This window comes from Vicugna pacos, chromosome 9, assembly GCF_048564905.1.
Source record: "Vicugna pacos chromosome 9, VicPac4, whole genome shotgun sequence".
NCBI lineage: Eukaryota > Metazoa > Chordata > Mammalia > Artiodactyla > Camelidae > Vicugna > Vicugna pacos.
This window is the reverse complement of record NC_132995.1, coordinates 12972607-13000020: the sequence shown is the minus strand read 5'-3', so window position 1 is coordinate 13000020 and position 27414 is coordinate 12972607. Positions and strand designations below refer to the sequence as shown.

General features: G+C 52.0%; 1 protein-coding gene and 1 long non-coding RNA gene across 11 annotated transcripts in view; one reads left to right on the top strand and one right to left on the bottom strand.

Moving 5' to 3' along the window:
- Window positions 1–27414, top strand: part of SIPA1L3 (signal induced proliferation associated 1 like 3) — a 214753-nt gene that overhangs the window by 136367 nt on the left and 50972 nt on the right. For all 10 annotated transcript variants that reach the window (XM_072967157.1, XM_031681736.2, XM_072967159.1 and 7 more), the window contains 6 exons: window positions 1753–1856; window positions 4336–4493; window positions 10499–11075; window positions 17490–17764; window positions 24199–24450; window positions 25249–25386. In XM_072967157.1, the coding sequence (XP_072823258.1) occupies window positions 1753–1856; window positions 4336–4493; window positions 10499–11075; window positions 17490–17764; window positions 24199–24450; window positions 25249–25386 (1504 nt within the window). The remainder of the gene's footprint in view (window positions 1–1752; window positions 1857–4335; window positions 4494–10498; window positions 11076–17489; window positions 17765–24198; window positions 24451–25248; window positions 25387–27414) is intronic.
- LOC140698087 (uncharacterized) lies at window positions 18614–19299 on the bottom strand. Its single transcript, XR_012075529.1, has 2 exons — window positions 19138–19299; window positions 18614–19047 (listed from the first exon to the last, which is right to left on the bottom strand). It is a non-coding gene; the product is annotated as an uncharacterized lncRNA (long non-coding RNA).

The window sequence follows — 27414 nt, the reverse complement described above, 5'->3', positions numbered from 1 at the left end:
TAGGTGGTGTTCCTTCCTGCGCTCGGGTGGGCAGTACACTCAGCACAGGAGTGGGAGACCTGTTATCCCCCTTCTCAGACAGGTGTCTGCTCCCCACAGAATCTTGCCCCCTCACTGGATTGCTGTGAGGGTCAGGCACCCAGTGCAGCACCTCACAGAGAACTAGTGCTCACACGAACATCAGCCACTGCTGTGTGGCCCATATGGGAAGCAGATTTTCTCCCAGGGCCCCAGGGAACTGTGCCAGTCTCCCCAGCTAACAGGCAGGGGTGCCGCGGCTTCACGGCCACCTGGAGCACACCGGGCTCTGGCACTGGCCAACCATGGCTGCAGTGACCTTACCCATCACAGCTTCTCCACTAGCACGTAAGCCCCCAAGACCAGGGACTCCTCTGTCTATTTCACTGTTTCCCCAGCACGTACAATTAAATGAAGCGGGTGGACGTCAGTGCCCAAAAGGGCCAAGAAGTGATTTCCAGGGGTGTGTGTGACATTCTGAAGTTGTTTACAGCCGAGTTTATGGGTTCGCTCGTGCATCCAGCAGAGACAACCTCCTGGCTGCCTTCCCTGGGCAGGAAGGGGCTGTTCACGATGATGCAGGCACCTGACCCCATGTTGGGGCTAGGCTTTGAGAACATGGCATGTGACCTGAGAAGGGTGAGTGGGAATAAAATAGGCAACGAGGGAAAAGCATTCCAGGCAAAAAAAAAAAAAAAACCCAGCCCGGGCAAAAAGCCTTGAGGTCTAAAGGCTGTTGTTCAGGGAATTAACGTGAAGCATGAAGTGATGGAGGCAGGCGGGGGCCTCTGCGGGGCCTTTAGGGCTGAAGATTAGAGATTCCGATCTGTTTCCTATGAGAAGTTCAAAACCCACAAGAGGCAGCATCGAATACAGTTAAGAAAACACTCTGGAGTCAGACAGCCTGAGTTTCAATCCAGACTCCACTGCTCACTGCAGTATGTATAACCTTGGGCAGGTTGCCCACTCCCCGTGCCTCAGTTTCCCCCTCTGAAACATGGTGCCCACAAGCAGGTATGCTTCTCCCTGAGATGTGCCTCCCATTAGAGATGAACAGTGTCCTGACTGTCATGATTATTGTTTCCTTGTTTTCTTCATAGTTTTGCTACCTACATGTGCATTTCTAAATAATAGAATTTGCCTGTCTGGGAACATAATGTGAATGGAATCATACAGTCTGTGCTCCTTTGTGTCTGGCGTCTTTCATTCAGCATTGTATCTGTGGGATTCGCCTGTGTTGTGGCCGTGACTCATTCCTTTTCATGGTGGTGCATTTCTCCACGGTGTGAATATACCTGTTTATTCACTCCTTGGACTGACCTTTGAAAATACTGGCACTCATATCTCGGGGCACCTGTGTACGATTTCTCTGGGCTGTGATCCTAGGAGATGAAGTGTTTGTTGGTCCATCACTTAAGCCTACCTTTAGGTTCAGTAGATAGTACTAAAAAGTTTTCCAAAGTGGTTGTACCAATTTACACACCTAACCAGCCACATAAAGGATTCCAACCGCTCCACATCCTTACCAGCCCTGGGCACTGTCAGAGTTTTAAATGTTGACCAGTCTGGTGAGTGCTTAACGTGAGGTTTCCTTTTTTATCTAAATTTATTTAATTTTAAAGGGTGGAGTTAAGTGAAAACGTCAAGTTAAAAACTTAACACAGATGGCATGTGGGATATGGCAAAAACTCAGAGGTTTTGGAAACGTGGTGCTAACTGGTGTATCTGTTTCAGCTGACTCCACGGGAACCCACTCCCTCTACACGACATACCAGGACTACGAGATCATGTTCCACGTCTCCACCCTGCTCCCTTACACCCCCAACAACAGGCAACAGGTCAGTGGGGCCCAGGGTGGGGGGGCCCCAAATGATTTCCAGCTGATGCGTGGCTGAGCCCTGAGACATTCTCCTTCCCCACTGCAGTTAGCTGGCTGCCTGCCCAGCATTGGCTCTCCTGAGGTCATCCTGTGCAGCAGGTGGGGGCCTTTGGCCCTGGAGACCCTCTGCACCACAGCCACATCACCTGGGGGTTGGAGACTAGATCAAGTGTCATTTGGTGTTAGCTTTTTTCTAGCTGTTCCTTGGCCACCCTGCTACCCCAGCTCCCCTCAAGGGTCTCTTGAGTCATCAGGGGTCCTGTGGGGGTAAAAAAGGTAAATCAGTCAACATTAGTTCGACTGCAAGTGACAGAAGCATAAATTAAATTAGCAGAAGTGAAAAATGGGATCTACTGGATTATGTAACTTACAAGTACTAGGAGAGGGGTAGCTTTAGGTGTGGCTGGATCCAGGGGCTCAAACAGCATTAGGAATTCTTCCCATTTCTCACCTCTGCTTTTCTTCATTGTGGCCTTATTCACAGGTCTTCCCAAGTAGTGGCAAAGATGCCCGCTAGCAACCCTCACCTTACATCCCACCACCGTAACTACCCAAGGGGAAAGAGAGCTGTGCCTTCCAGGTGTCCCAGAAGTGTTTTGGGGCTGAATCTCATTAGGCCACTCACTTGCCAGAACTAAGGTGGGGATAGAATGGGCTGACTGGTCAAGCTGGAAGCCCATGCTCACCCCTAGAGAGGGTGAGTGGGGTCAGCTCATCGGGAAATGTTGACAGAGATCAGGGAGATGCTTTCCCAAAGGGCATGGGCATGGCTTCCAGGAGGAGGGGGTGCTGGGTGGGCCACAACGGCTGCTGCTCACTGCCGGGAGTTCCTCTGGACACGCCATGCCTACTCTGTCTGAGAGTGGTTTCTAATGAACAGAAACCCTACAGACGTTTGATGGTTTAGGGAGGATATATCTTTTTCTATTGGTACAGGTGACATTGTAGATTTTATAGGCCAAAAGTGATCAAATATCAGTGATTTCAGAAGGTTCACTTAATAACCTGCTGTAGGAGCCGTGGTCTCGTTAGGCCTGTGTTGGAGTTCTTTTCTCTGCCACTTCCTAGCTGTGTGGTCTTACCTTTCTGAGCCTCAGGGCCCTCCTCTATAGAACGGGTGGGATGCTGGAACCCATGTCTCAGGGTCACTGGGAGAGGACCCTGCACTCATGAACCCGAGCACGAGGCAGGGCCCAACACAGGAGGCACACAGGAAGCGAGTAGAACCTGCCCCTGGGTATTTGGGTGGCGTGGTGGGAAAAGCTTGGGTTGTGGAGTCAAGCAGAAGTGAGTTCAGATCCTGGCTCTTTCCCTCCGTGGTGGAGTAACTTAGGACCCTGACAGCCTGAGGTTTCTCATCACAGTGGGTGGGATGAGTTAATGCCTCAGGCTTGTTGTGAAGCTAAAATGTGGTTGCAGCTTTCAGATGTGGATGTAAAATGCCTCGTCCAGGGCCGGCCACAGTAAATGGGTACTTTATCCTGCAGTTTAACTTAATCCAGTGTAAAACACACAGAAAGAGCTAACTGAGCGTGGCTGGATTTCACACTGTGGGCCACCTCACATGGACTCCGTGTGACTCATGTCTGTGGACCTTATGTCACTAACAGAGATTCCTAATAGTTACTTGAAAACTAAACTTACGTAAATAAGAGCTGTGTAATTTCAGCAAATAAATAAAGCGCCATGAATGCATCATCGCCTGCAAAGATGACAGTCTTTCTCAAGAACTGTGACAAGCAGGGGAGAAGGGACGGGGCTCCCGTAAGCTCATCTGAAGCCACTGCCCCAACCTTCTCAACACAGATGTCTGGGAAAGGGTCCCTGCCCACGGTCTTCGGTCCAACTCCGCTGTTGTCCACAAGCATGGCCTTGAGCAGGTAGCAGGCTGCCAGCCTGTGCTCTTCTCCAACAGACGTTTATTGAGCGCCTGCTGTGTGCTGGGTACTGCTTTCGGCACTGAGGACACAGCAGTGGGCAGCGAACAAAACAGACAAAACCCTTGTTCTCCTGGAGCTGACACTTCAGTAGGAAAAGACAGATAGGAAACCAAAGGAAGGGGGAAAGGTTGCTGTGTGCTAGGTGTTGACAAGTGTTAAGTAATGGGGGCAGAGAAGCAGAGGGGGGAGGTTGAGGGGGTAACATCATGGATAAGACAGTGCTGACATTTCAGCCAAGACCTGAAGGAGGGAGGGGAGGGGGGAGCCTTGTGAGATCTGGGGGAAGAATGTTTTAGGCAGAGGGAACAGTCTACGCAGGGGCCTTGAGGAGATGTTTCAGGTGTGTTTGAGGAGCCGCAGGAGGCCAGCGTGGCTGGAGCAGAGTGGGCGAGGCGGGGGGCTGTGCGGAAGGAGATGTCAGAGAGCCGAAGGGGCAGGTTGTGAGCCTCGAACTGACCCATGATGCTTCCCTCTCCCTCTTGGTTTCCCATTCACCAGCTCCTAAGAAAGAGGCACATAGGAAACGATATCGTGACGATCATCTTCCAGGAGCCCGGGGCGCTGCCTTTCACCCCCAAGAACATCCGTTCCCACTTTCAGCACGTCTTCATCATTGTCCGAGCGCACAACCCCTGCACTGAGAACGTCTGCTACAGGTAGGCGCCTCCACCGCAGCTGCAGGGAGCGACCCCGGGCACCGCCCCCCTCCCAGCCCACTCCTGCATGCACAGGAAATCACAAAAGCTGGTTGCCAGCATCCAGGCAGCATTGGGGCAGAGGGGAGGGGGACAGCTGGCCCAGGTGGGCTGCCTCCTGCATTTCTTGTTTGTGCTTCAGTAGGGGAGCTCTGTTCACACATTCCCACACTGTCTAAGAGGGTGATTCTTAACCAGAAAGGGGCATGTCACCCCGGTTTTGATAAGGGAACCATCAGGGATTTGTATTTGCCTGGAATCTTTTGGTTGCAAGCAACAGAAAACCCATATGAAAAGGCAGTTGTCTCTGTTCTCTCATAAATGACCAGCACAAATGCAGCCGGATGTGCCCCACTTTCCTGTATGTTGCCTCGTTTGCTAGCAGCTCTGAGCTTAACATCTTCCCACTGCAAATCCAGCAAAAAGAGAGCTTTCCTTTCCTAGAAAAAGCAGCCCCAGAATTGGGGCTCATTGACCTGGTTGGGATGATACACCCGTCCTAGAACAAGACCACCAGGTGTGCCTGGGCCCAGGGTGCAAGGGTTGAGAGGCACAGGAAGATGAAAGGATGGAGGCAGGGCGGGCAGGGACCCCCACCTTCAGAGGCAGAGCTGAGGGTTCTCAGTTCGCAGATCAGTAAGGGACATAAGCCTCAGACTCGTTCAGCATCCTCCCCAAGGACCAGTTCTCACCCAGGGCTTGACCGGCCCCAGAGAACAAATGGGAGGCTCTCTGGGTGTGGGGTGAGCACAGCTCTGTGGTCGTTGAGAACCAGCCTGTCAGTAACCCAGGCCCAGGTCCAAGTCAGCACTTGTCCCTGGAGCAGCACCACAGACTGGGCAATGGGCTCGGGAGGGTTATTTTCCATTAAAAAAAAAAAGTTTGAAATTTAAGAGATGCAAAAGATAAAATTATTAAAAATCAAAATCCCTCTCTCAACTGTGACCCCCAACTACCCAGTTGCCTCACAGAGGCAACTACTCTTAGCAGTTTCTTATGTATCCTGAGACCTTAGGCAATTACTTACAAGTATTCCTTCTTCACCTTTTTAGTACATGTGTTGGCATATCCCACACACTCTCCTGCATCCTGTATTTTTTCACTCAGCAGCCTTTGAGAACCTTGCATACCAGTCCGTAAAGTGCTTTTTCTCTCTTTATGACTGCGTACTACTCCATCATGTGGCTGCATGAGAATCTACCCCTATCCCCTATCCATGTGTGTTTAGGTGGTTTCCTGTCTCCTGCTCTTCCAGTACCCCCAGCAGTGAGTGACTAGTTTATACACTTGTCCAACTGTACAGCTGGGAAAGGTAAATTCCCAGACATGGAGTTACTGGGTCAAAGGGTATGTGCCTAGGTGTACTGGGTGGTCTTGATGGCATTGCTAGAGTCTGCCAGTTTATTCTCTCAGCCAGGACTGTGAGAGAAAGGAGCGGGATTCCAATGTACAGCCCTTGCTGTTGACCACCAGGCTGGATGTGCTGCCCAGGGGCCACTGGGAGCCAGCACACTGCGGAGCAGGGCCTCCATGCGGTGCAGGCCCCGGCCTGAGGTCCCCTCCGCACACCCATTTGTTCCTGAGACATGGCAGCAGCTGCAAGGGGCTGCGTCTCTAGGCTGTCTGTGGGCCTGAGGTTACTTTGATGATGTCCAGTGTTCCTCAGCCACTCAAACGTCGCCCTAGTGAACAGAGGTGGAGTTGTTCCGAAGCATGTGCGCACATACACACACACACACAGGAGGCCGCCCCCTCGTAGCACATGGGAGGTAGGGGGCAGCTGGCTGGGTTCTTCTCCCCTTTCTCCTAACTGTGAGCTCCCCTCTCCTCCCGGGGTTGTCACAGGAGCCTGCGGCCCACCTCCCACCTTCCCAGGCCAGCCCTTTCATGGCTTCCAGAAGGATTTCTTTTTCCCGACACACAGAGCTTTCTTGTTTTTGCAATTTAATTTGAAATATTTTTATTATGCAACATTTTAAACATTCTGAAAAGTACAGAGAATAATATAACAGACAGCCATGTGCCTACCACCAGATCTAACAGATGTTAACATTTTGCCATACTTGCTTCAGCTCTCTCTTTATTTTTGAAGAAAGAAAATGTTAGAGAGACAACCCAAGCTGCCCCATCTCGCAACCCCTCTCCTCCCCTTCTCTCTTTCCCCACCGGCAGCTGCTCTCTGGACAGACCTACCCCTGTCTCCCTGTGTCCCCAGACACCTTTGTTACAAAATCTGTCACACTGTAGGAACAAGCTGTTGATGTGACTCTTGCCTCCCTTGAAGGTCACCCCAAGTCGTACTCCCTTCAGACATCTGTCCTGGGGTGGCACTTGCTGTGTACACAGCCCTCAAGACCCTTTGCTGACTAGACCGGTGTCTGGCCCAAACGTTGTAGGCCCTGAGAAAATAGTTGTTGAATAAATAATTGTGAGTGTTCCAGGAATGCTTCCTGACCAGGTGACCTGGTGGTCGCACCACCTCCCGGTCGTGTAACAAGGTGCCATCCTTCCCCGCTTTGAGTGTGCACTTTCTGAACAGCACACCAGCATCCCTGCTGCCTGTGGGCTGTGAAAACCCCATCCCTCCTGCTGGGGAAGTGAGGGACCAGCTGTGCTGATTGTCCAGAAACCTCAGCAGCTTGTAGTTTCATGATTCTTAAAACCATGAATCAGGACTATGGGAAAAGCCAAAACCTGTCACTATATGCAGCCAAGTCCTGAATGAAGAAGTTGCAAAGTTCTTTGTGTCTATAAAGCGCAGTCTGAACACACAGTTAATTAGAATAGAGAGACTGGTGAGGTCATCTTGTCCATCCCCCTGCCCCGGGGCAGCACCGCGCCCACAGAGTTTCCTGCAGAAGAAACCTGCCTGATTTGTGCGGCTTTGAAGGGCCTCTCCAGAGGGAAATGCCCTTTTCTGTCAAACCCACACTTTGTCAGAAAACCATTTCTTCTCGATCTGTCTATTCACGTTTAGATCATTACTTTAGTCAGTATAGAACACCTGTGCTGGCACTGAGGTGTCAGCTCAGCCCAGGGTGGCGCCTGCCCCTACACACTCCCAGCCTGTGGAGAAGGCTTCCCTGGACTGTGAACCTGGAGGTGGAGAGCAAGAGTCCGGCCTGACCCTGGGGTCTGCAGCAGCTCCCTCGATGGCCTCCTTCCCATCCTCTGGTCCCTTCCATCCCTTTCTTCATGGGGCAGCCATAGTGGTCTTTGCAGATTGTCAGTCTGGCACCTGCATTTGACAGGCATCTGCAAGAAGCAGGTACCCCCTCCTTCAGGATTTTAACTGAAGGATTAATGAACAGACTACTAGTAGGTGTGGGTAAGCTAAGGGGACCAGTACAGACAGGTGAGGCATCCAGGGACCAGCAACAGCAGGTAGCCATTACCCCACGCCCTCAGCTGGATGAGGTCAGAGGGGGATGGGAGAAGTTTCTGGAAATGGAGAACTATGGCTCTAGGAGAGCGGCAGCCTGGCAGGAGCTGTGGTGTTGAGCAAAGGACCAAGGACTACAGCCGCAGCCCAGGCCCCAGCCCAGCAGGGAGGCAGTGAAGAGAAATAAACCCTCCACCCTCTCTCCTCTCCCCTTCCCGTAGCCTGCAGGTGCGGCGGAACCCAGGTGAAGGTGACAGCACATAGAAACTCACTTTCCAGGGCACTGAACGGGGCAGAAAACGGCAGAGACTGGGGCCAGGGGCGCAGACGGTGAAGAGCCAGCCCAGGTGGTTGCCTGGTTGCTTGCTCTCATGACCAGGATGGAAGGTGCTAACTCACCATCAAGGCCCTGCATGGCCAGGGCCCTGCTGACCTCATCAGCCTTCCGGCCTCCCCTCCGAGGGCTCTGGGGACCCTGGCCTCGTCTCACCCTGCACACACTCTTTCCTCACCGGGCTGTGCCCACTGCCTGCGGCGCCCTCCCCTCAGCTCTTCCTCTGGCTCCTACTCGGCCTCCGGTCCCAGTTAATTTCTCTTCCTCATAGAGGCACTCCCAGAACACCAAATCCCCAAGGCCCAAGAGAGAGGGTGTCCTGAAAGCACTGGTCAAACAAATGCATGAATGTCACCTTGTCCCCTTGTCAAGTTGGGTGGTGGGGTCGGGAGTCAGAACCTGAGCCTTACATTGTGGTTGGGTTTCGTGAAATACGTTTTACCCAAGAATCTCGTTGTTTAAAAAATTGTCCTACAGTATACTGGAAGGCTCTCCCAACACCATACTCACAAGCTGAGGTTTTTCTAGAAGGTAAATACAGTATTCTTTGAGAAAAACCTCTCTCATAGCAACTCATACCCTTTTTTTAATCATCATCATATAAACAGCAAAACTCACGGTGTCCCTGCAGCCCCCTTAAATGTCTTTCCCTGCCCCTGGGTGTTCACTCGGGCGGGTGCCGTGGCCTTTCTGCCTGATTTTAGAAATTGTCTGCCCTGTAGCCACTGGGTCTTGATTGGGTCATTAGATCATCACATCCGAGATTTATCCACTCTCTAAACTTGACTTACCAGCAAACCTCCCACTTCCCAGCTCAGGCTGCTTCCGCCTGAAGCCTTGATGGGTAAGTGGGGAGCCTGCTTACCCCTCCTCCATTTGTCCTCCATGCACCCCCCCTCCCCCGGCCCCTGGCCTGGTGACTGCCAGTTTCTGACCTGTCGAGGAGTAGAGCACAAAGAGGAAACTGGAGGCAGGGAAGTGTCGCTGGGGCTCTGGTCACAGGCTCTCTGGGCTCTCGGGGGCTCCCTGCCCACCCTCTAGGTCTCCCAGTCAGGAATAGACCTCAGCCTCCTCCCAACGAGGAGGGTGACCTAGGAGGCCCCTGTTCAGGGACAGGGACACCTCACCGCCCACTCTCTCCAAAGATTTCCCTCCTAATAAGATCCTCCCTCTCTCTGATTTGCACAGTGGTTGAGGAGGTTCAGGAGTTTGGGGGAACGGGCTTTAGATCATTTCCTTTTTACCTTCTCACTCAGTTGCTATCTGATTTCTGTCATAATGACACCTAGTCAAAACTGAAGTCGGGGGCAGGGTATAGTTCAAGTGGTAGAGTGCATGCTTAGCATGTATGAGGCCCTGGGTTCAATCCCTGGTACCTCCTCCAAAAAATAAATTAAGTAAACCTAATTACCTACCCCTCAAAAAAAATTCAAAAAAAATTTTTTTAATAAAATTTTTTAAAAAACTGAAGTGGAAAAAGTCCTGTTCTAACTTCCCCTTACCATGACTTTTCAAAATAACCTTTGTTGAAATGATTTACAAAGTGTATTAGTACTCTACAAGTGTTTGAAAGAAATCACATAATTGTTCCATATCCATCAGGTGTTCCTACAATAATCCCACTTTCCAAACTACCCCAAAACTCAGTGGCTCACAAACATCATTGTCTTGGCTCACATATCTGCAGGTTAGCTGAGGTCTGGCTAGCCTTGGCTCCAGGCCACATCGGGCCCAGGTCTGCTCCAGGTGTCCTTCATCATCCTGGGACCAGTAGACCCCAGAGCATGTGAGTCTCATGGTGACGCAGGCACACAGGAGGCAGGCCTAACCCCCACACACACTTCATGCTTTTACTCTGCATTGGCCAGATCAAGTCACATGACCAGGCTCAGTGGAGTGAGGATGTACCTGCCCACGAAGGTAGATGGGAAGAGGTAAATTTTGCCAAACTGTAATGTACCACACCATATGTGTGTCAAACGAGAACAGCTAGAGTTGAGCAGTGCTGGGACAGTTATCCTTTGAATAACATCAGTGGATGTTGTAACGTTCTGCTTGTAGGAAGTAAAAATACCTGTATGTGCTCTGAGACTTTATCAAGTTTCCAATCTAGTTAGCCAGCAACTGACTAATTAGACGTACACCTCCATTCTTAAAAAGGAAACTCCTCTTTCTGAGTGTGTATTTTCTTTCTGAAAGGACTCTCAGATGTGTTTCTTTCTACCATCTAAACGATTTCTCCCTCCTCAGTATGGCTGTGACCCGATCCAAAGACGCTCCTCCTTTTGGCCCCCCTATCCCCAGTGGAACCACATTCCGCAAATCTGACGTCTTCAGAGACTTCTTGCTGGCCAAGGTGATTAACGCTGAGAACGCCGCGCACAAGTCCGACAAGTTCCACACCATGGCCACCAGGACCCGCCAGGAGTACCTCAAGGACCTGGCTGAGAACTGTGTCTCCAACACACCCATTGACTCCACGGGCAAGTTTAACCTCATCTCCCTGACCTCCAAGAAAAAGGAGAAGACCAAAGCCCGGGCAGGCGCTGAGCAGCACAGCGCAGGGGCCATCGCCTGGAGGGTGGCGGCTCAGGACTATGCCCAGGGAGTAGAAATTGACTGCATTTTGGGGATTTCTAATGAGTTTGTGGTGCTCCTGGACCTACGCACCAAGGAGGTGGTATTTAACTGCTACTGCGGGGATGTCATTGGCTGGACCCCAGACTCCTCGACACTTAAAATCTTCTATGGGCGAGGGGACCACATCTTCCTGCAGGCCTCCGAGGGCTCTGTGGAGGACATAAGGGAAATCGTCCAGAGGCTGAAGGTAAGGGAGAGGGCTCAGCTCTGTGGTCTGGCAGAGGCCTTAGGAACCACTGAGATGCCTCCCTGAGCCCAGTCAGTTGGGCCAGGACACTCATCGGCCCCAAGACAATCAGAATTGTGACTTACACACCAGAGGTCTAGTGGGTCCTGCAGCCTGGGTTCCTTCTGGGGAAGACTTGGGCCAGGGATCTGAGGTTCCTATGCCATCACCTTGGGAAGACAAAAGGCAGCTTTACTCACTCTAGATGTTGATAGAAAAGATAAGTTTAAGCTTATGTTAAAAATGTAAGGATACTTTCTAGAAGAAATAAAATAGATTGAAAAGCTTTCAGATCATTAAAGGATAGTGCAGAAGCAGGGTGTTTGGGGATGAGGGGAGGTAGTGGGGAGGAAGTGTAAGAAACCATGATAAAAGAAAGAAAAATTATATGGCAGGAATAATTCCACATCAGTAATCACGATAATTATGAATGGTTTAACATTTATGTTAAAGTCAGAGACTTACAATCTAGATAAAAATCTCACCCTCAGCTCTTGATGTACAGCTCAGGCTCAGACTGTAGGCCAAACCAAGGGTGGTGGAGTGGTTTCAAGTCAGATGACATCCTAGTTGGTAGTGGCTGTTTGAAACGTTGTGCTCAGAGTACTCAGGCCACATCTGAGCCCTGTGTAAAGGAATGCGATGGTCAGTGATGAGCTGTCAGTGGGTTTAGCAGAATGGCGTGTCATGCCTGAAATAGAGAAGGCAGTTTAGCACGGGAATTAACAACACAGGTTCTCAAGTTGGAAGGTCTGGTTTCGAGTCCCAGCACTGCCACTTACCAGCTGAGACCTTGAGCCAGTTACTTAACTGCTGGGTGACTCTGTTTCCCCATCTGAAACATGGGAACAATAATCACCCTATATCATGTGCAAGTTTTAAGGATTGGATGAGTTACATTGTCCAGGCATGCTGGCCTGACTTGGTAGGCTGTGACCTCTAGAGGCCACTGTGACAGCCGGCTGTCCTCACCCTTCTGACCCTTAGACTTGCTCATTAAGTTTAGGTTGGATTGGTAAAGCCCTGCTCCCAGCCTCCCTGACTCCAAAATTCATGTCCCACTTCAGGCAGTAGCAATAGCTAGTGTGTAGGCTTCCCATTAGGATGTGAGATCCTTGAACAAGGGCTTCTGACTGTTTCGCTCACTTGCTTGTCACATATGCGTAGTTCAGGGCTGGCACATTTGGTTAGTTGAATGAGATTCTTGAACCCTGACTCTGTGCTAATAAGCAGTTTACATGCATGATCTCACAGTCCTCCACCCACCCTGGAGGGGTATAGGCAGTGTTTTTATCCCCACTTGACAGATGAGGAAAATGAAGCTCAGAGAGGTATAGATACTCACATAAAGTCACACAGCCAGTAGGTGGCAGACTGGGGTCTGAATCTAGATTTTTTTTTTCTGACTCCAAAACCTGTTTGTGCCCAAACTCGACGCTTGATAGCTAACTGCTACTCGGCATCTCCATTCAACCCCTGAAACTTAGCGTGTCTAAGAACAAGCTCCTGGTGTCCCCCCAACTGCCTCCCAGAGAGAGTTTTCCTGTCGCAGTACAGGACAAGTCCATCTCTCATTTGTGGAGTCAGAAGCCTTGGCATCAGCCTCACTCCTCTTTCTCTCACACCCACATCCAATCTGTCAGCTCCGCCTCCAAGAGGCAAACTCTCTACTCCTCCCCCTTCCACAGCCCCTCCAGGACTCTCCAGCAGCCTCCTTGCTGGTCTCCCTTGCTTCCACCCTTGCTTCCCTGTGGCCTGTTCTCAGTATGGTCAGTAGAGGGATCTGATGACATCACTGCTCTGCTCAGACTTCTCAACTCTCTTAGATAAAAGCTCAAGTCCTCGTGGTGGTCCGTGAGGCCCTGCGTGGTCTGACTCTGTCAGCCTCTCTGACCTCCTCTCCCCCTTACACTCTCTGCTCCAGGCACACATACCTCTGCTGTTTCCAGAGTGTGCTAGTCAGGCATCCAGCCTCAGGCCCTTTGCACTGCCTGTGCCCTTGCGCTAGAGCACTGTCCCTGATCCCCACGTAGCTCAGTCCCCTTCTACATGCCTTTAGTCAGATGTCAGCTGTCACTGAGGTCTCATTATCCAAAATTGCCAACCCCTCTCTCCAATTTGGCCCTGAGCTTATTCCACCCACTTTCCCTGCCTTAATTTTCTCCATAGCACCTACCACCCTCTGACATGTATTTTTACATATTTGATGTTTCCCGCTGTGTCCTCAGCACCTAGGTCAGCGTCTGGTGTGCAGCAGGCACTCCATGAACATGGACTAAATGCACACATGCGTGCTGCCCTGTAATAGCACAGACCGTCCTTGGAGGGCTGGCTGTCAGACTGCTTGGAGCCTTGCATGACCTTGCATTTCTTCCCAAAAGCCCAGTGAGGGAGATACCATTATCATCCCCAGTTCACAGATGAGGAAACTGAGGCCCAGAGAGGTAAAGCAACTTGCCTAGGGCCCAGAATGAGTTAAACATGAGAGTTCTTCCTCCCCAAAAATCGCGTTTCTTGAGCAGTGACCATGCCACGCACTGTGCCACGTGATACCCTCATCCCTGTGTCCTCTCTGTGCCGCCATCCCACACCCACCCCCGTGCCTACTGTTGGTGCAGTGCTTTTTCAGCATGTTTCCACAGCCCCCTTCCCAATCTCAGTGCCCCGAAGCCCGCTAAGAAACCAGGCACAAGGAAGCGTTGACAGAAGCCATCTTCTGTGAAGGAGCAGGCCCATCTTAAACGGCTTACGAGGCCAGTCTGTCTTTATGAAGCCCTTCAGGGTCAGGAGTCTGCACCCTCCCCAACACAGCTGGGATTCAGACGTCCTTCATTAAGTCAAAAAGTTTTCTGGTGTGCCTGGCCCTTGGCCAGGCAGTTCCAGGACCCAACAGTGACCACAGTGGGCCCAAGCCTGCCCTCCTGGGGCTCCCATCCAAGGCAGATACTGAACAAGAATTACAAATGCCAATAGGGTAAAAGGAGCAGTGCTGAGGATGCCAGGGGGACCCTATCGTGGGGGGCGGTCTCAAACCTGCAGATGTGATGCAGCCCCCAGACATAACCGAGCTGCTTACCAAAGCTTAACATTCAGAGGATTTCATACAAACCTCACTTTCTGGCTTCTCTTGAAAAACAGGGGGATCTGGCTATCCGAGACCTACATTTGCACAGGATAGGGGTCAGCTGAGCAAGGTGATGGATATGCCGTTTAGATGGGACAGGAGTGTACAATTTGGCCGTAGGTCTCACCCGCCTACATCTCATTTACGTTACCCACCAAGCACCCCAGCCTTGTGGGCTGGGCCCCGGATTGGGGGGACTTCCCTGAGGGAATGACTTAAACTGAGACTAGAGCAGTAAGTAGGAGTCATCTTGGTGAGGGGTGGGGGTAGGGAGAATAAGTAAAGGAAAATGACAGCGGGAGCAACGTGGCAACAGAGAAAACGGCACAGTGGCTAAAAAAGCAGGAGTCAAGGCAGACATGCTCTGTGACCTTGGGCGACTGACACACTTCAGTTTTGCCATTTCTTTATTTCACAATAAATTTAACTAATGTTAAGCAGATTAGTATATGTGCCTCATAAGTGAGATACTAGGGAACTTGGGCATTTAAAGGGCTTAACCAGCACCTGGCACACAAAGATCAGCCCCCCAGGAAAATGAGCTTTAAAGGGGGGCTGGGTGGCCACGTGACACAGCAGGGGTTCCTCTGAACTGATTGTGTGTTTGATCTCATAAGGTGTTCCCTGTGCCATCAGGGCCTCGGGCTGCTCTGGCCTAGTGTCCCAAATCTTCTGTCACCTTGGGTTTTGTAACAACCCAAAGGAAGCCTTGCCTGAAGAAGAGCACCCCTCCTGATGTTTCAAGCTTCCCCTGCAGACTGTCTCTCCCCCTGTCCAGACAGAGAGAGGGAGGGAGGGGGAAGGAAGGAGGGAGAGAGAAATAGAGAGAGGGGGACAGGAGAGAGAGAAAGGGAGAGAGACTGAGAAATCCAGCTGCTGAAATAAGATGGGAGTTTCTTTCTTCTGTAGGTAGCGCTCAGGCTGCTCAAGGCTGGTGAGATGGCTCAGGGACTCAGGTCCCTTTTGTCTTATGGCTCCTTCTTTCCCTTCGATATTGTGCTTACCTGCATGGTCAGCATGGAGTCACTCCATATCCACATTCCCATCAGCAGGAAGGGAGACATTGTATACGTGGAGGGCAAGCAGTTCTATTTTTAAGAACACGAGGTAGCAGCTCCAGCACTTGTACTCCTATCCCGTTGGCCAAAACCAAGTCATGTCCACAGCCAGCTGCCAGGGAAACAGAGAAGTGTGGTCCCCACCCAGGTGGCCACACACACATCAAAATTCTGATTTGCGGTGGGCAGGGGTTCTTCCTACTCAAAGGAAGAAGAGGGTGGAGGGTGGCAGGAGCTCTGTGGGACTCCCGGGGCTGGTGTGTCTAATTGCACAGGCTCACAGGACCTTCCTCCGTAACCCACAGCCAAATCCTTTGGACACAAGGGTGGCGGCTTCAAAGGGAAGAAGAATTTTGACTCCCAAAGCAGATATAATGGTCCAGGATGAAACCACTCACAACTTTCTCTTTTGAGGCACTAAACAATAGGCTTTCCTTTCAAACCAAGTCTTTTTAAATGTTTTAATCATGGAAAATTTCAAACATATGCAAAGTAGAGGGACTTGCATAGTAAATTCCTAGCCCGGCTTCCACAGTTATCAGCTTCATGGGCCAATCTTGCTTCTCTCTTCTCTCCCTTACCTTCCCCTGATTATTTTGAAACAAATCCTAGACATCCTATCGTTTCACCTGTAAACATTTCAATATTTATCTCTAAAATATATAGATTTAAAAATATAAGTATTTTGCCACTATCATACATTAAATAATTGACAATAACTCCTTATTGTCATATAAACAAGTTGGGCTATGAAATCAGTTAGTGCATCTCAATCAACTTTTCAAGAATAGAGTAGAAAAGAATGAGCCGTATCAGAATGTGTCCCAGCAAGGAAGTACTTTGTTTCATGGAGCTTTGTTCTGGTTTTACATGGTTCCCCACTTCACAGTTTCTCACTATGCAGACCAGGAACAGATGTGTTTACATTTTCAGGTAAGTCCTCTGGCATTCAGTGTCCTTTCTTGCTGCCCACACTTAAGAATGTGATCCACGTGGGTTGCAAGGAGTATTTTTATGTGTATGGATGCACGTGTAAATGTGTAAATGACTAATGTGGCTTGTGACATAAAACTCCTTTTTAGTGTGCATAGTGGTCAGAAAAATCTGGAAGCTGCTGCTCTCATAGGTACATCACAAAGCATCATTTCTAGCCAGGGAGTGACCTTCCATGGGAAACGTGGACCATTACATGATCTCTTTCCTTAACGCAGTTTCAGGCAAGGGCAGACAAATCTTGATGTAACTTGCTTAACAGCCACGGCTCCTTAAGTTAATCTTCTCACCCCAAGAAGAAGAGGGAATCCCTAAGGAAATGCTGAAGAACTAGGGGTTCTGTTCAGAGGGTCTTCGTATCTGTTGTAGTATGTTATCATGGCGGAAATCTCACACGAATGAAACAGGGAGTAAATTGGAGGGAGGGAGGCAAGGCCCTGTGCTGCCTGGTAGGTTCCAGGTTGGGGGACGGTCTGAGGAGGAGACTGGGAAGAGGTTTGTGCCTCTAAGAATGAAGTCATGAAGTAGAGAATATGGCCCAAGCCCCCAGCCTAGAAAAGATCCCAGGGTATCTGGTCTCTTGTTTCTCCAGCTTACTCTGGCTGTAGTCACTGTATCAGTCAGAATACAGCATTAGTGGCTAAAAACAACACAGATTTTTCTCACTCACACCACATGTGCATCTTAGGTTCAGCCAGAGTCTATGCTCCACATTCTTCTAATTTTGGGACCCTTGCCCACCCTGCAGCCTCTGTCTGGAATACTCCCAGTGGCCGTGGCATAGGGGAAAGGCCTGCAGAGGGTCTCGGGTTGGCAATTAAATGCCCCAGCCCAGATGATATACTGGTTCCGTTCACAACTCATTGGCCAAAACAAATCCCAGAGCCCACCAACCATAGTGGGGCTAAGGAGGGCGATCCTGCCGTAAGTTGGGGGAAGAGAAGGGTGACCCTGGGGGGCCAGGAAGCGTGAGGGGAGGCAGGGCACTCGGAGAACACCACCTTGCCTCTGTGGGAGGCTTCCGCGTTGCTCCAGAGGTCAGGAGCCAGAGCCGAGACTAGGTGGACATCACTCTCCTGGACCCTGGCCTCGCCTGGGAGGGTAGATGGGGTCTGCAGGCTCTTTGGCCTCAACGGGTAGAATCCGACCAAGACCCTTCCACGGGAGCTCCTGAGGCTAGACCCCACGTGTTGCCTACAGGTGATGACCAACGGCTGGGAGACGGTGGACATGACCCTGCGGCGGAACGGGCTCGGCCAGCTGGGCTTCCACGTGAAGTACGATGGCACCGTGGCCGAGGTGGAGGACTACGGCTTTGCCTGGCAGGCCGGCCTCCGGCAGGGCAGCCGGCTGGTGGAGATCTGCAAGGTGGCCGTGGTCACGCTGACCCACGACCAGATGATCGACCTGCTGCGAACCTCCGTCACCGTCAAGGTGGTCATCATCCCACCTTTCGAGGATGGCACACCCAGGAGGTAAGGCCATCTGCCCTGGCCAGGGCTGGGTGGGGGTTGGCAGCTCCCCGAGGGCTGGCATTGAGGCCCTTCCTTGGCAGCAAGAGTGACAGTGGTGACGGGGTCTTCATGTGGGCCAGTCGTGGGCCCCAGTCTCCAAGCAGCCCTGTGAGGCTGGTGCCCTCCTTCGCCCAGGCTCCTAGCCAGCACACCCGTGCTAGGGCGCAGTGCACCTTGTTTATTCATTCAGCACATGCTTACTGTGCAGAGTGCTCAGGACTTGACAGCAAACAAAAGTGCCTGTTCTCTTGGAGTTTGTGTCCTGAGGGAAGGACAGGCAGTAATTAAATACTTGCATGATACAGGATCAGCCAGTGACAAGGTCTGCAGCATGGCGAGGGCGTGGCTTATGGGTGGTCAGGGAAGGCTCCAGGGCGGAGGCCACCATGTGGGTTTCTGGGCAAGCAGAGAACAAGCCAGGGCAGAGTCTCCAAAGTGCCAGTGTGTGTGGCGCTTTCCCGCAGCACAGCGAGGCCAGTGTGGCTGGAGAAGAGTGAGCGGGATGAGAGGTGGAAGAAAGGGACAGAGGGGACAGGGCAGACGGGGGTGCCTTTCTGGACATGGTAACGAGCTTGGGTTTTGTTCACTGGGAAGCCAGTGCAGGGTTTGTTTCTTTTCAATTTGTTTAGTTTACTTTTTTTAATGGAACATTTCAAGCACATTAGAAGTATACTGAGCCAAGCCCCTGTTTCAGCATTTATCATATGGTGTTTTGTTTCTGTTTTTAAATCCATACTTCCCCACCTTGGATTATTTGGAACAATCCCACTCCTTGGAATGTACCCCTACCCAGTCAGGACCTTTAAAAAGTTATTATTACGCTTAAAAAATTTAATAGTAAGTCGGTATCAACTATCCATTCTGTCTTTAGCTTTCTGTTGTATCAGTATTTTTAAAAGACAGTTGTTTTGTTTATCAAGCTCCTCCTGTGGCATTTGGTTGATGTATCACTTCAGGTTCTTCTATAAGTTTCTCCTCCTGCTTATTTTTTTCTTACAGTTGATTTTGGGAGGAAACCAGGTCACTGGTCCTTTAGAGCCTCCCACTTCCTGGATTTAGCCGCTCACATCCCCCGGTGTCCTTTAACCTGTTCTTCTAGCGCACGGATTTCCCGTAAACCAAGGATCGGCATAGAAGCTTGATCAGACTCTGGGATTCTGGTTAAATTCTTTTGGTAACAACTCTTCCCAGGTGTGCACCCACCAGGAGACATCTCGTGTCTGATCATTCCTGTGCGAGTGAAACTGAGGGCGGTCAGAGGGTTCGGATGGTGGCAGCGTGACCTGTCACCATACATTTCCCCTCAGCTCTCAGCAGCCATTCCTGATCATTACCTAGATCCCCTGTGTCATTACGGGTCACCCTGAAGTGACGGTCTCAGTTCTGTCATTCCTTCCTCATTTTTTGGCTGGAGGTCTTCTAAAAAGAACTTTCCTTCAGCAACTATTGGGTTCTTCTGAGGTGTGATTTATACAGGGAAGGCAGGCTAGATGCAGTTTTTAGAATAATGAGTTGGTACCCTGGCAACCTCCACAGGTGCCCAGAGACAGTGATTCTAGAATCACTACATTCCAAGCACTGGAAACTCAGCTGCACAGTGGAAGGTCAAGGCCTGGGCCCTCACGGAGCTGACAAATACGTCAGGGGAGACAAACAGTAAAGGAGTAAGCAGATAAGATGGTTCATACGACAAAAGGGGGAGCAGCCGAGCGTAGTGGGAAGGCGGGCTGCAGAGTGAGGTTACCTGTGTTTGAATCCAAGCTGCTCCTCCTACTGTGACTCTGGGCAAGTGGCCTCACCGCCCTGCGCCGCAGTTTCCTCATTTGTAAAATAGGGATGATAATAGAGCCTTTCCCTGGAGGAGGTTGTGAGGTCCGAGGAGATGAGGCTTGTGGAGCACATAGCACAGCACCTGGCCTGTAGGAGGCACCAGCCCTCTGAAGACCCCAGCTCTGAGGTACCAGGTGTGAGGAAAATAAAGCATGTGACCTGACGTTGGACTGGGTGGTCAGGAAAGGCCTGAAGGTGAGAAAAACCAGAAGAAAGGCTTTGTAGGGAGGGAGGAGCCATCACAAATGTGAGGACAGAGGCTCTCGTTGACAGACTAGAAAGAGGGTAGTGTGGCTGGAGCAGAGTGATCCAAGAGGGGGCACGAGATGAGGAAACACTGAGTGCTTCTACACATGACCTCGCTGGGCTGGTATGGTCCCCACTTTACAGAGGAGAAAACTGATGCCCAGAGTGGACCAGTCACCTGAGCACAGTCGTGCAGCTACTGAGCAGCAGAGCAAAGCTCAGTCCAGGTTTCCCATCTCCATATACCCTGCTGCCTCTAAAAGCTGTTGCAAGCTGTGGGCTTGGGAGTTCTGGTTGAGCCATCCCCACTTTCCTGAGTCCTGTTTGCTCTGAACTTGGTGGGGAACAGTTCTGGGTAGGCTTAACCCTGCTGCAGCCAAGGGCTTGGCCACCCCCACCCAGGTCTTTCAGCCTCAGGTCTCCAGTCAGGCCCAAGGCGTCCCCTTCTCCCAGCCCTCTCCTGAGGCTTCCTCCACCCCTGCACGGAGCCAAGGCGCAGCCACACCCACTCTGAGCTCTGCAGGGGCAAGTCAAGCTGAGGTAACCCCCAGGCGAGCTCCCGGCAGAGCCCGCCGCCCCGCTCCACACTCAACACGCACGCACACCATAAGCCAGGCCGCCTGTTGGGTGACTCGAAAACTTGGGAGTGCCAGAGACCACAAAGGCGTCCTCATACCTGCAGGTAGGGAGCAGCTGAAGGGAAAGGAAACGTCTGCGGGCTCCCTTCTTTGGCTTTGGGGAGACGAGGCCAGGGAGGGTGTGACCAGACGGACAGGCTCCGAGCCCTGCCCTATTTAGAAGAAAAACTATCGCCCTGCTGCCTTTACAAGGTGGCCACCGAAACAAGATCTCCTGTTTGCAGGGGCGGGTGTGGGTTGGGACTTGCGTGGGTTTTGTTGCTTTCCAGGCGCAGTGGTGTCTAGCTGGCCTCACTTGCAGATCTGATAGCCCCGGCCCTGGGCTCCCCACAGCCTCTCGCTGCAGCCCTGGTCTCCTGGCCTAAGTGTCACGATAAGCCCTGAGGGGAAGCACGCTGGGATGAGCAGAGGTGTTCCGCCTGCCGCCAGCCAGGCTCTGCACAGCGTGTCTCAACCCTGTGCCCTTTGGGCACTGAGTAGAGTACAGAGGATCATCTCTGTACCCCCAGGCCACGAGGCTGGGGTTCTCAAGTGAGCCCTGCCCTGCTGGGCCAGGCCAGGTAGCCAGGAGGGCACCCCAGAGCTCCTGAGGAGGTGTGTTGTCATGCCCTCGGGTGCTTGCACAGGCCCAGGAGGGATGTTCTCAATCTCGCTGCCCCTGTCACTGCCTGATCCTGGATGCCTTTGTCCCCTTCAGTTGGACTCAAGACATCTGATGGAAGCAGGGGGCTGGAAATTCCTCTCTGAGGAGGGAAATCAAAACCCCACAAGTTAGTGAGTAGGAAAGATAAGAAAGGAGTCCCTACGGCCCCCAGAAACTAGGCTGTCGGGGCTCAAGGACACGGAGGCAGGAGGAAAAGTGGTCTGCGAACCATGGGCGTCCACCCTCAGACCGCTCCCGCATGCGGCTGAGAGGTTGGAAAGGGAGTATTTAGTGAAGCCTTATTGGCCAAGCAAAAGACTAGAAGAAACCTAAATATCCAACTGTAGGGGACCAGCTGAGTAGACCCCAGGTCATCCATGTGATGGAATAGTCATTGATTGTTTATAGAAAATGCAGTGGGTCTGTGCTGAGAGGGCCTGATAAGAAATATTGTTAATTGGGAAGGAAAAAAAAAACTCAAGATGGGATCTGGGGTTAAGTGTAGTAGTCTTTTTATTTCTATTTTAAGTCATATTTACTTATCTACATGAGATATTTTTGTAAGAATATATGAAAGCTTGGAAGCTGTGGGTGCTTCTGATGAGTATAACCGGGGAGCAGAGATAGGGGACAGGGATGCCCTTTTATACCACTCCAGTGTATAAAAACAATTCAGAAACGAAATCAGTGCAATGGGCTTCTTAAGCCTCTTGTGTCAGAATTGTCCCTGGCAGCTCAGTAAAATGCCACTTCCTAGGTCCCACCTCCAGGAGGACTCTGAGTCAGATGAGCCAAGATGGGGCACAGGAATCTGTGTTCTTTCCTGAGTGCCCAGGGTGATTTTGATGCTGGTAGTTCTCAGACGGCCGGGAAGGAATTTGTTCCCAAGCCCCCAGGTGGGTGTGGCTGGACTTCAGAAAGTAGAAGTGGGAATGGCAGGTGGACTGTCCACGGACCTGGTGGAGAAGGTGACGGCAGCAGCCCTTATTCATGAGGCGCTTGGCCTGCACCAGCCTTTCTACTAATGCTCAGAGGATGCTCATCACCACTCCAGCTTACAGATTCGGAAACAGAGGCCCTGAGAAAGAAATTCCTCCCAAGACCACACAGGCCATTCGTGGCAGAGCTGGGCTCTGAACTGGCCCTCTGGCCCAGGAGCCCTGGCTCTCCATCACTCTGTGCTGCCTTCAGGGTGACTGCATAACATTTCCTTCTTTGAGATCATGCCCAGGGGCTACTGGCCAAAGGTGAAGCTGTCAGTAACTGGAATAGAAGTCAAGGACCCAAGAAATCTACCACCACCTCCCAAACCATTGTTCACTGGGCCAGTGGTTAAAGCTGTGGGCTTTTGAGTCAGCTTACTATCTCTGAATGCAGTTTCTGCCTCTTACTGGCTGTGACCTTGGACAGGTTGCTTAACTTCTCTGTGCCTCAGTTTACTTCTGTCTTCAGTGTGATGTACTGATCAGAACTCTGGTTACCAGCAACAGAGGTGAAGCAAAAGAGGGACTTTATTGGCATATGCATCTGATAAGACCAGGAGATAGGGCAAGGCTCGAGTGTGACTGTATGCGGGGACTCTGGCATCTGCATCAGGAATCTCTTTCCCCTGTCTCCTTCTCTGCGTGGCTGTCATTCTCAAACCATCTCCCACTTTGTGGGAACAAAAATGACCTGTCCCTCCTTACAGCTCCGGCTTAGGTCTCCCCAGCCCAGCAGCCCAAGTAAAATAGATCTTTCCCCTGGTGGCTCCAAAGTTAATACTCACTGTCTCTGATTGGCCCAGCTTGGGGCACGTGACAGTCCTGTGTCAGTCATTGTGTCCAGAGGGAGAGGAGTTTCTGATTGGCAGACCTGGGTCACATGCTCATACCTGGAGCCAAGAAATGGAGCCAGCCCCACCCAGAGCACACAGACCTGTTCCCAGAAGAAGGGGGGTAGAAGCTGGGCGGGCAGGAGCAGCAGGCGTGTGCTGCCTGGGGCCACAGTGGTATCCCCTCCACCTCCACTGGGCTTGGCATAGCTGTGGGTTCTTTTAGATGTTTGTACATTGTCATTCCTCACCTGGTACCTGGTGAGGCATGGGCACCTGCTAATCCAGATAGACTGCTGGAATGTCAGCTCTGACGTAGTGCAGCTGAGGGGCCCAGGTGCCAGAGCACACCCTCAGGTCACCTTATGATGACTCCTTAAGCAGCATGACCTGGGCCCACAGCCTCCCAGCCACTGAGTCTTTTACCGGGTGGCCCTGAAAGTGCCTCAGGGGACTCAGGAGAACCGGAGAGGATCGGCTCATTGTAGGCACGCGAGCTTCCAGGCCGTGGGCTCCTCCAGTCTCAGCTCCCACAGCTGCGGGGAGGTGGGTTCTGTGAGCACGGCCCCCTCCTTGGGTGCACGGCCCCCTCCCGTGCTCGCTGCAGCCACGGTGGAGATGCCAGCCCAGCCTGCAGGCCTCCCCGCCTTGAGCCGGGAACGCCGCGGTGCGTGTGCCAGCCTGGTCTGGGGGGAGTCGCAGGCAATTCTGCATCTATTTCAAGGTTCTGGATTTCGTGGCTTTTTTTTTTTTTTTTAACCACCCTGCAAAGTAGGTCACCTGCTCCTCTTCCAGCTGCCTTTGAGCTTCTTTGGAACAAGGCAGATACTATCCTCTGATTCTGAGGGCATCCGCCTTTCTGGCCCCAAGTATAGCCAAGGAGGGCCGAGCCGGTCCATGGAGGACACTGGCCGACTTGAGGCCTGGGTCAGGGAGAAGGGAGAGGAGGGGAGGGGAAGGGAGGGGTGGTGGGGGGAAGGGAAGGGAGGGGTGGTGGGGGGAGGGGAGGTAGAGAGTGCGAAGCAGTCAGAGCCCCTGCATTGGGCCTTGTCCCGGCTGAGGTGCTAAGTTTCAGACCAAGTTGAAGGGTACCTACTTGGCCTTTAAAAGAGGCCGTCTCAGCTCAGGTTGGGCCCGGAAAGCCCAGCACCGCGTCTCTCCCAGGCAGCTGGCCTGTGCATTGGTGGCCAGGGCCTCTCTGAGTAACGAAGTTTTTCCTTCCCAGGGGGTGGCTGGAGACCTATGACATGAATACCTCGGAGCCCAAGACGGAGCCGGAGAGCATGGCCCCAGGGGGCCGGCCCCCCTACCGCAGCAATGCTCCATGGCAGTGGAGCGGGCCCTCATCCCACAACTCCCTGCCAGCCTCCAGGTGGGCTGCTCCTGCCACCCCTGGCCACGCCCAGTCCCTGAGCCGGCCCCCGAAGCAGACCCCCATGGTCCCCTTCCGGGAGTCCCAGCCCCTGCACAGCAAGAGGTAAGGCCCCTCCAAGGGGCACCACCCGGCCCCCACCTCCCTCCTGTCTGCAGCCGCCCTTTGCCCTTTTCCCTCTCCCCTTTCTGTCCAGTGTCTTCCTCTCCTTAGTCTTTCTCCTTCCCTTCTTGTCCTTATGCCTCCCTCCTACCCTCCCTCCCTCCCTTTAATATCCCTCCTGAGTGAGGGCATGGTGCTGGGGAGCTCAGTGTCTGAGGTTGGAAATCCACCATACCACATATGATTAAAACTATATATTTTTTAAGAGGTCAAGGGACCAATAAGTGCAAAATTTACAACAGTGATTACTTTTGAGAGGATGTAGAGGGGAAGGAGAGGAACCCACCAGCGGATACATATTTCTACTGTTCTGGCTTGTGGGGTGGTGGTAGCTTCAGGAGGTTTGTTTTATTATAATGATGTATACTTTACAGATAAATGCTTTTGATTATATTGTATAGTAGAAGGTAAAGAAAAATTTCTAAGAAGTGAAGGAATCCAGCTTGCAGAGGGGCGTCTTGTCCCAGGCCAGGCCGAGAACGGTCGGCGGCCCAATCAGGCCTTATCAGGCCACAGAACCCGAGGGGCAGGCGTGGCCACAGTGGGAGGGAAGCAAAGGGTATCCTGCCCACCCCCACCCCCCCTCCACTGCTCTCTCTCCATCCCCATGGAAGGATGGCAGATGAAGCAGAGGTGGTGTGGTTGGCCCAAGGGAAGGGTCTGGCTGTCCCTGCTCTGTCGGGTCAGGGGTGTCCTCCTCGCCCATCCCCACCTCCTTCTTCCTTCCTGTCTCTCTTCCAGGCCTGTCAGCTTCCCAGAAACCCCTTACACAGCATCACCAGCAGGGGCCGACAAAGTCCCTCCCTACCGACAGCCTTCTGGGAGCTTCTCCACCCCTGGCTCGGCCACCTACGCAAGATACAAGCCATCCCCGGAAAGGTCAGGGTCTCTTCACTCTTTTCAGTTAAGAAATCTGGTAGAAGGTGGAATCTTTCTTCTTCAGCAAATACACTTACCCTGCAAGTGTATTTGCTTTTGTGTGGGGCTTCTGGATCCCTGAAGGTCATCACAGGATCTCTAGGAGGATGGGCTGTGTCTAAGATTTAGGACCAAGCTGGCCTGGGCAGGACTCGCTGTTGCCTTTCTTTGCCACAGTATTTCTGTTGTGGTTTTCTCAACACCTGATTGACTTGTCTGAGCAAGAGCATGCACCTTCCGGCTCAGCGATTCACCTAACTCCTGTGGTGCTCCCCAAGAGCAGGCCACCAGCCTTGCCCAGTTTTCATGGCCTTTTAGTCTTCAGCCCTGTCCCCTTGGGTCCTTCGTCAGTCTGGCAGCATGAGGGACCTTCCCAACTCCTCCATGGCTCCCCAGTGCCCTCAGGATAAACACGCACTCTCTAGCTTGCTCTCCAGTTGCTTGCAGCCCCCGTGCCCTATAGCCTTCCTCCTCTGGGTTCCCTGCCATGGGCCTTATCCTGGATGTCTGCCCACACCCCCCCTGCAGTCCATCCCTTCAACCCCCTGAGCATCTCTGCCTCCACCCCCTCCTCCTTAACCCAGTGCCCTGCCCCTGCCACGTCCTTGAGCCCCCATCCTCTGGCCCACCTCCTCTGGTCCACTTTCCACTGAGTAGCCAGGGGGATCTTTGTATATCTGCGCATGTCTTTCCCCTGCTCCAAACTCTCCCACATGTCCCATAGTCCTCAGGACACAACATCCATGTCTCACTGTGGTCACCAGGGACCCACTCGCTTCCCCAGCCTTGTGCAAGGCCGCACATCAGCCGCTCTGGCCACTTCTGATTTCCTAGGTAGGCTGTCTGTGCATTTCAGAATCCTCCTCATGTTCTTCCCTCTGCCTGGAAATTCTTCACACTCTTCACTGCACACACTCCTCACTGCCCCCCACCATTCCGCCAACTTGAGCACGGATGCTCCTCCTCCAGGAAGCCTTCCCTGTACCTCACCCCATGCTAGATGACATGCTGCCCCTCTACCTTTCACCTCCCTTTGTGTTTCCTGATCATGCTCTCCCATTCTGTTAGCCCCGCTAAGTGTGTATGTGTGTGTACACATGTGTTCATGTACACTGATGCACGCGTGCATGAACGAGCCTGCTCTCCGAGATATACCACCTTCCCAGGTCATCTTTGTGTGACACACAGCTCAAGGTCTGGCACACGGTAGATCCTTGGTACATATTTGATGAAAGGATGGAGCGAGCAAGTGAGTGAGTGTGTTTAAATAGTGCGCCTCAGAATCACCTGGAGGGAGGGCTTGTTAAAATATAGATTCCTGGGCCTCACCCTCAAGTTTCCAGCTTGGTAGGTGTTGGGTAGAGCGTGCGATACCAAGGCTGCTGGTCCAGGGAACACACTTCGAGAGCCGCTGCACTAAACCAGTGTTTGATTCCAAGCCTCTGCTGTAAAAGTGAGGGAAACACACACGCTCTTCCATCTTCTAGTAACCACTACTCAGCTTTCATCAGCAGAGGATTCTAAGTGCTTTCTGTGTGCTGGCTGCCAGGAGAAATATTTGAGATACTCACTCACTCCAGGGGCTCCTGTTGTCAGTTCTGCTGTGATGGAGAGAGGGTAGAAACGATGTGCACGCTGATGTGAGAGCTCTGATAGACTCAGGCCTTGGAGGAGGGAGCTCAGCCCAGCCCCAAGGAGGCTGGCTGCCTGGGCTGGCTGCCTGGAGGAGGTAACAGTTGAACAGATCTTTGAGAGATTAGTAGGAGTTTGCCACATAGAAAGGGGAGAAAGTAATTTCAGAATGGAGGCCACAGACATGAGTAAGCAGAATGGAGTGGAACATAGGAGGAATGGAGATGAGTCTGCGGTGTAGGGGTACCTGGGTGACAATAATGGCTGAGGCTGGAAGTGGCAGTTGGCAGGGAGCAGTTAGCCAGGAACAGAGGTGGAGGGGATGATAGTACTCCAGGGAGCTCTTTTTTTTTTCCC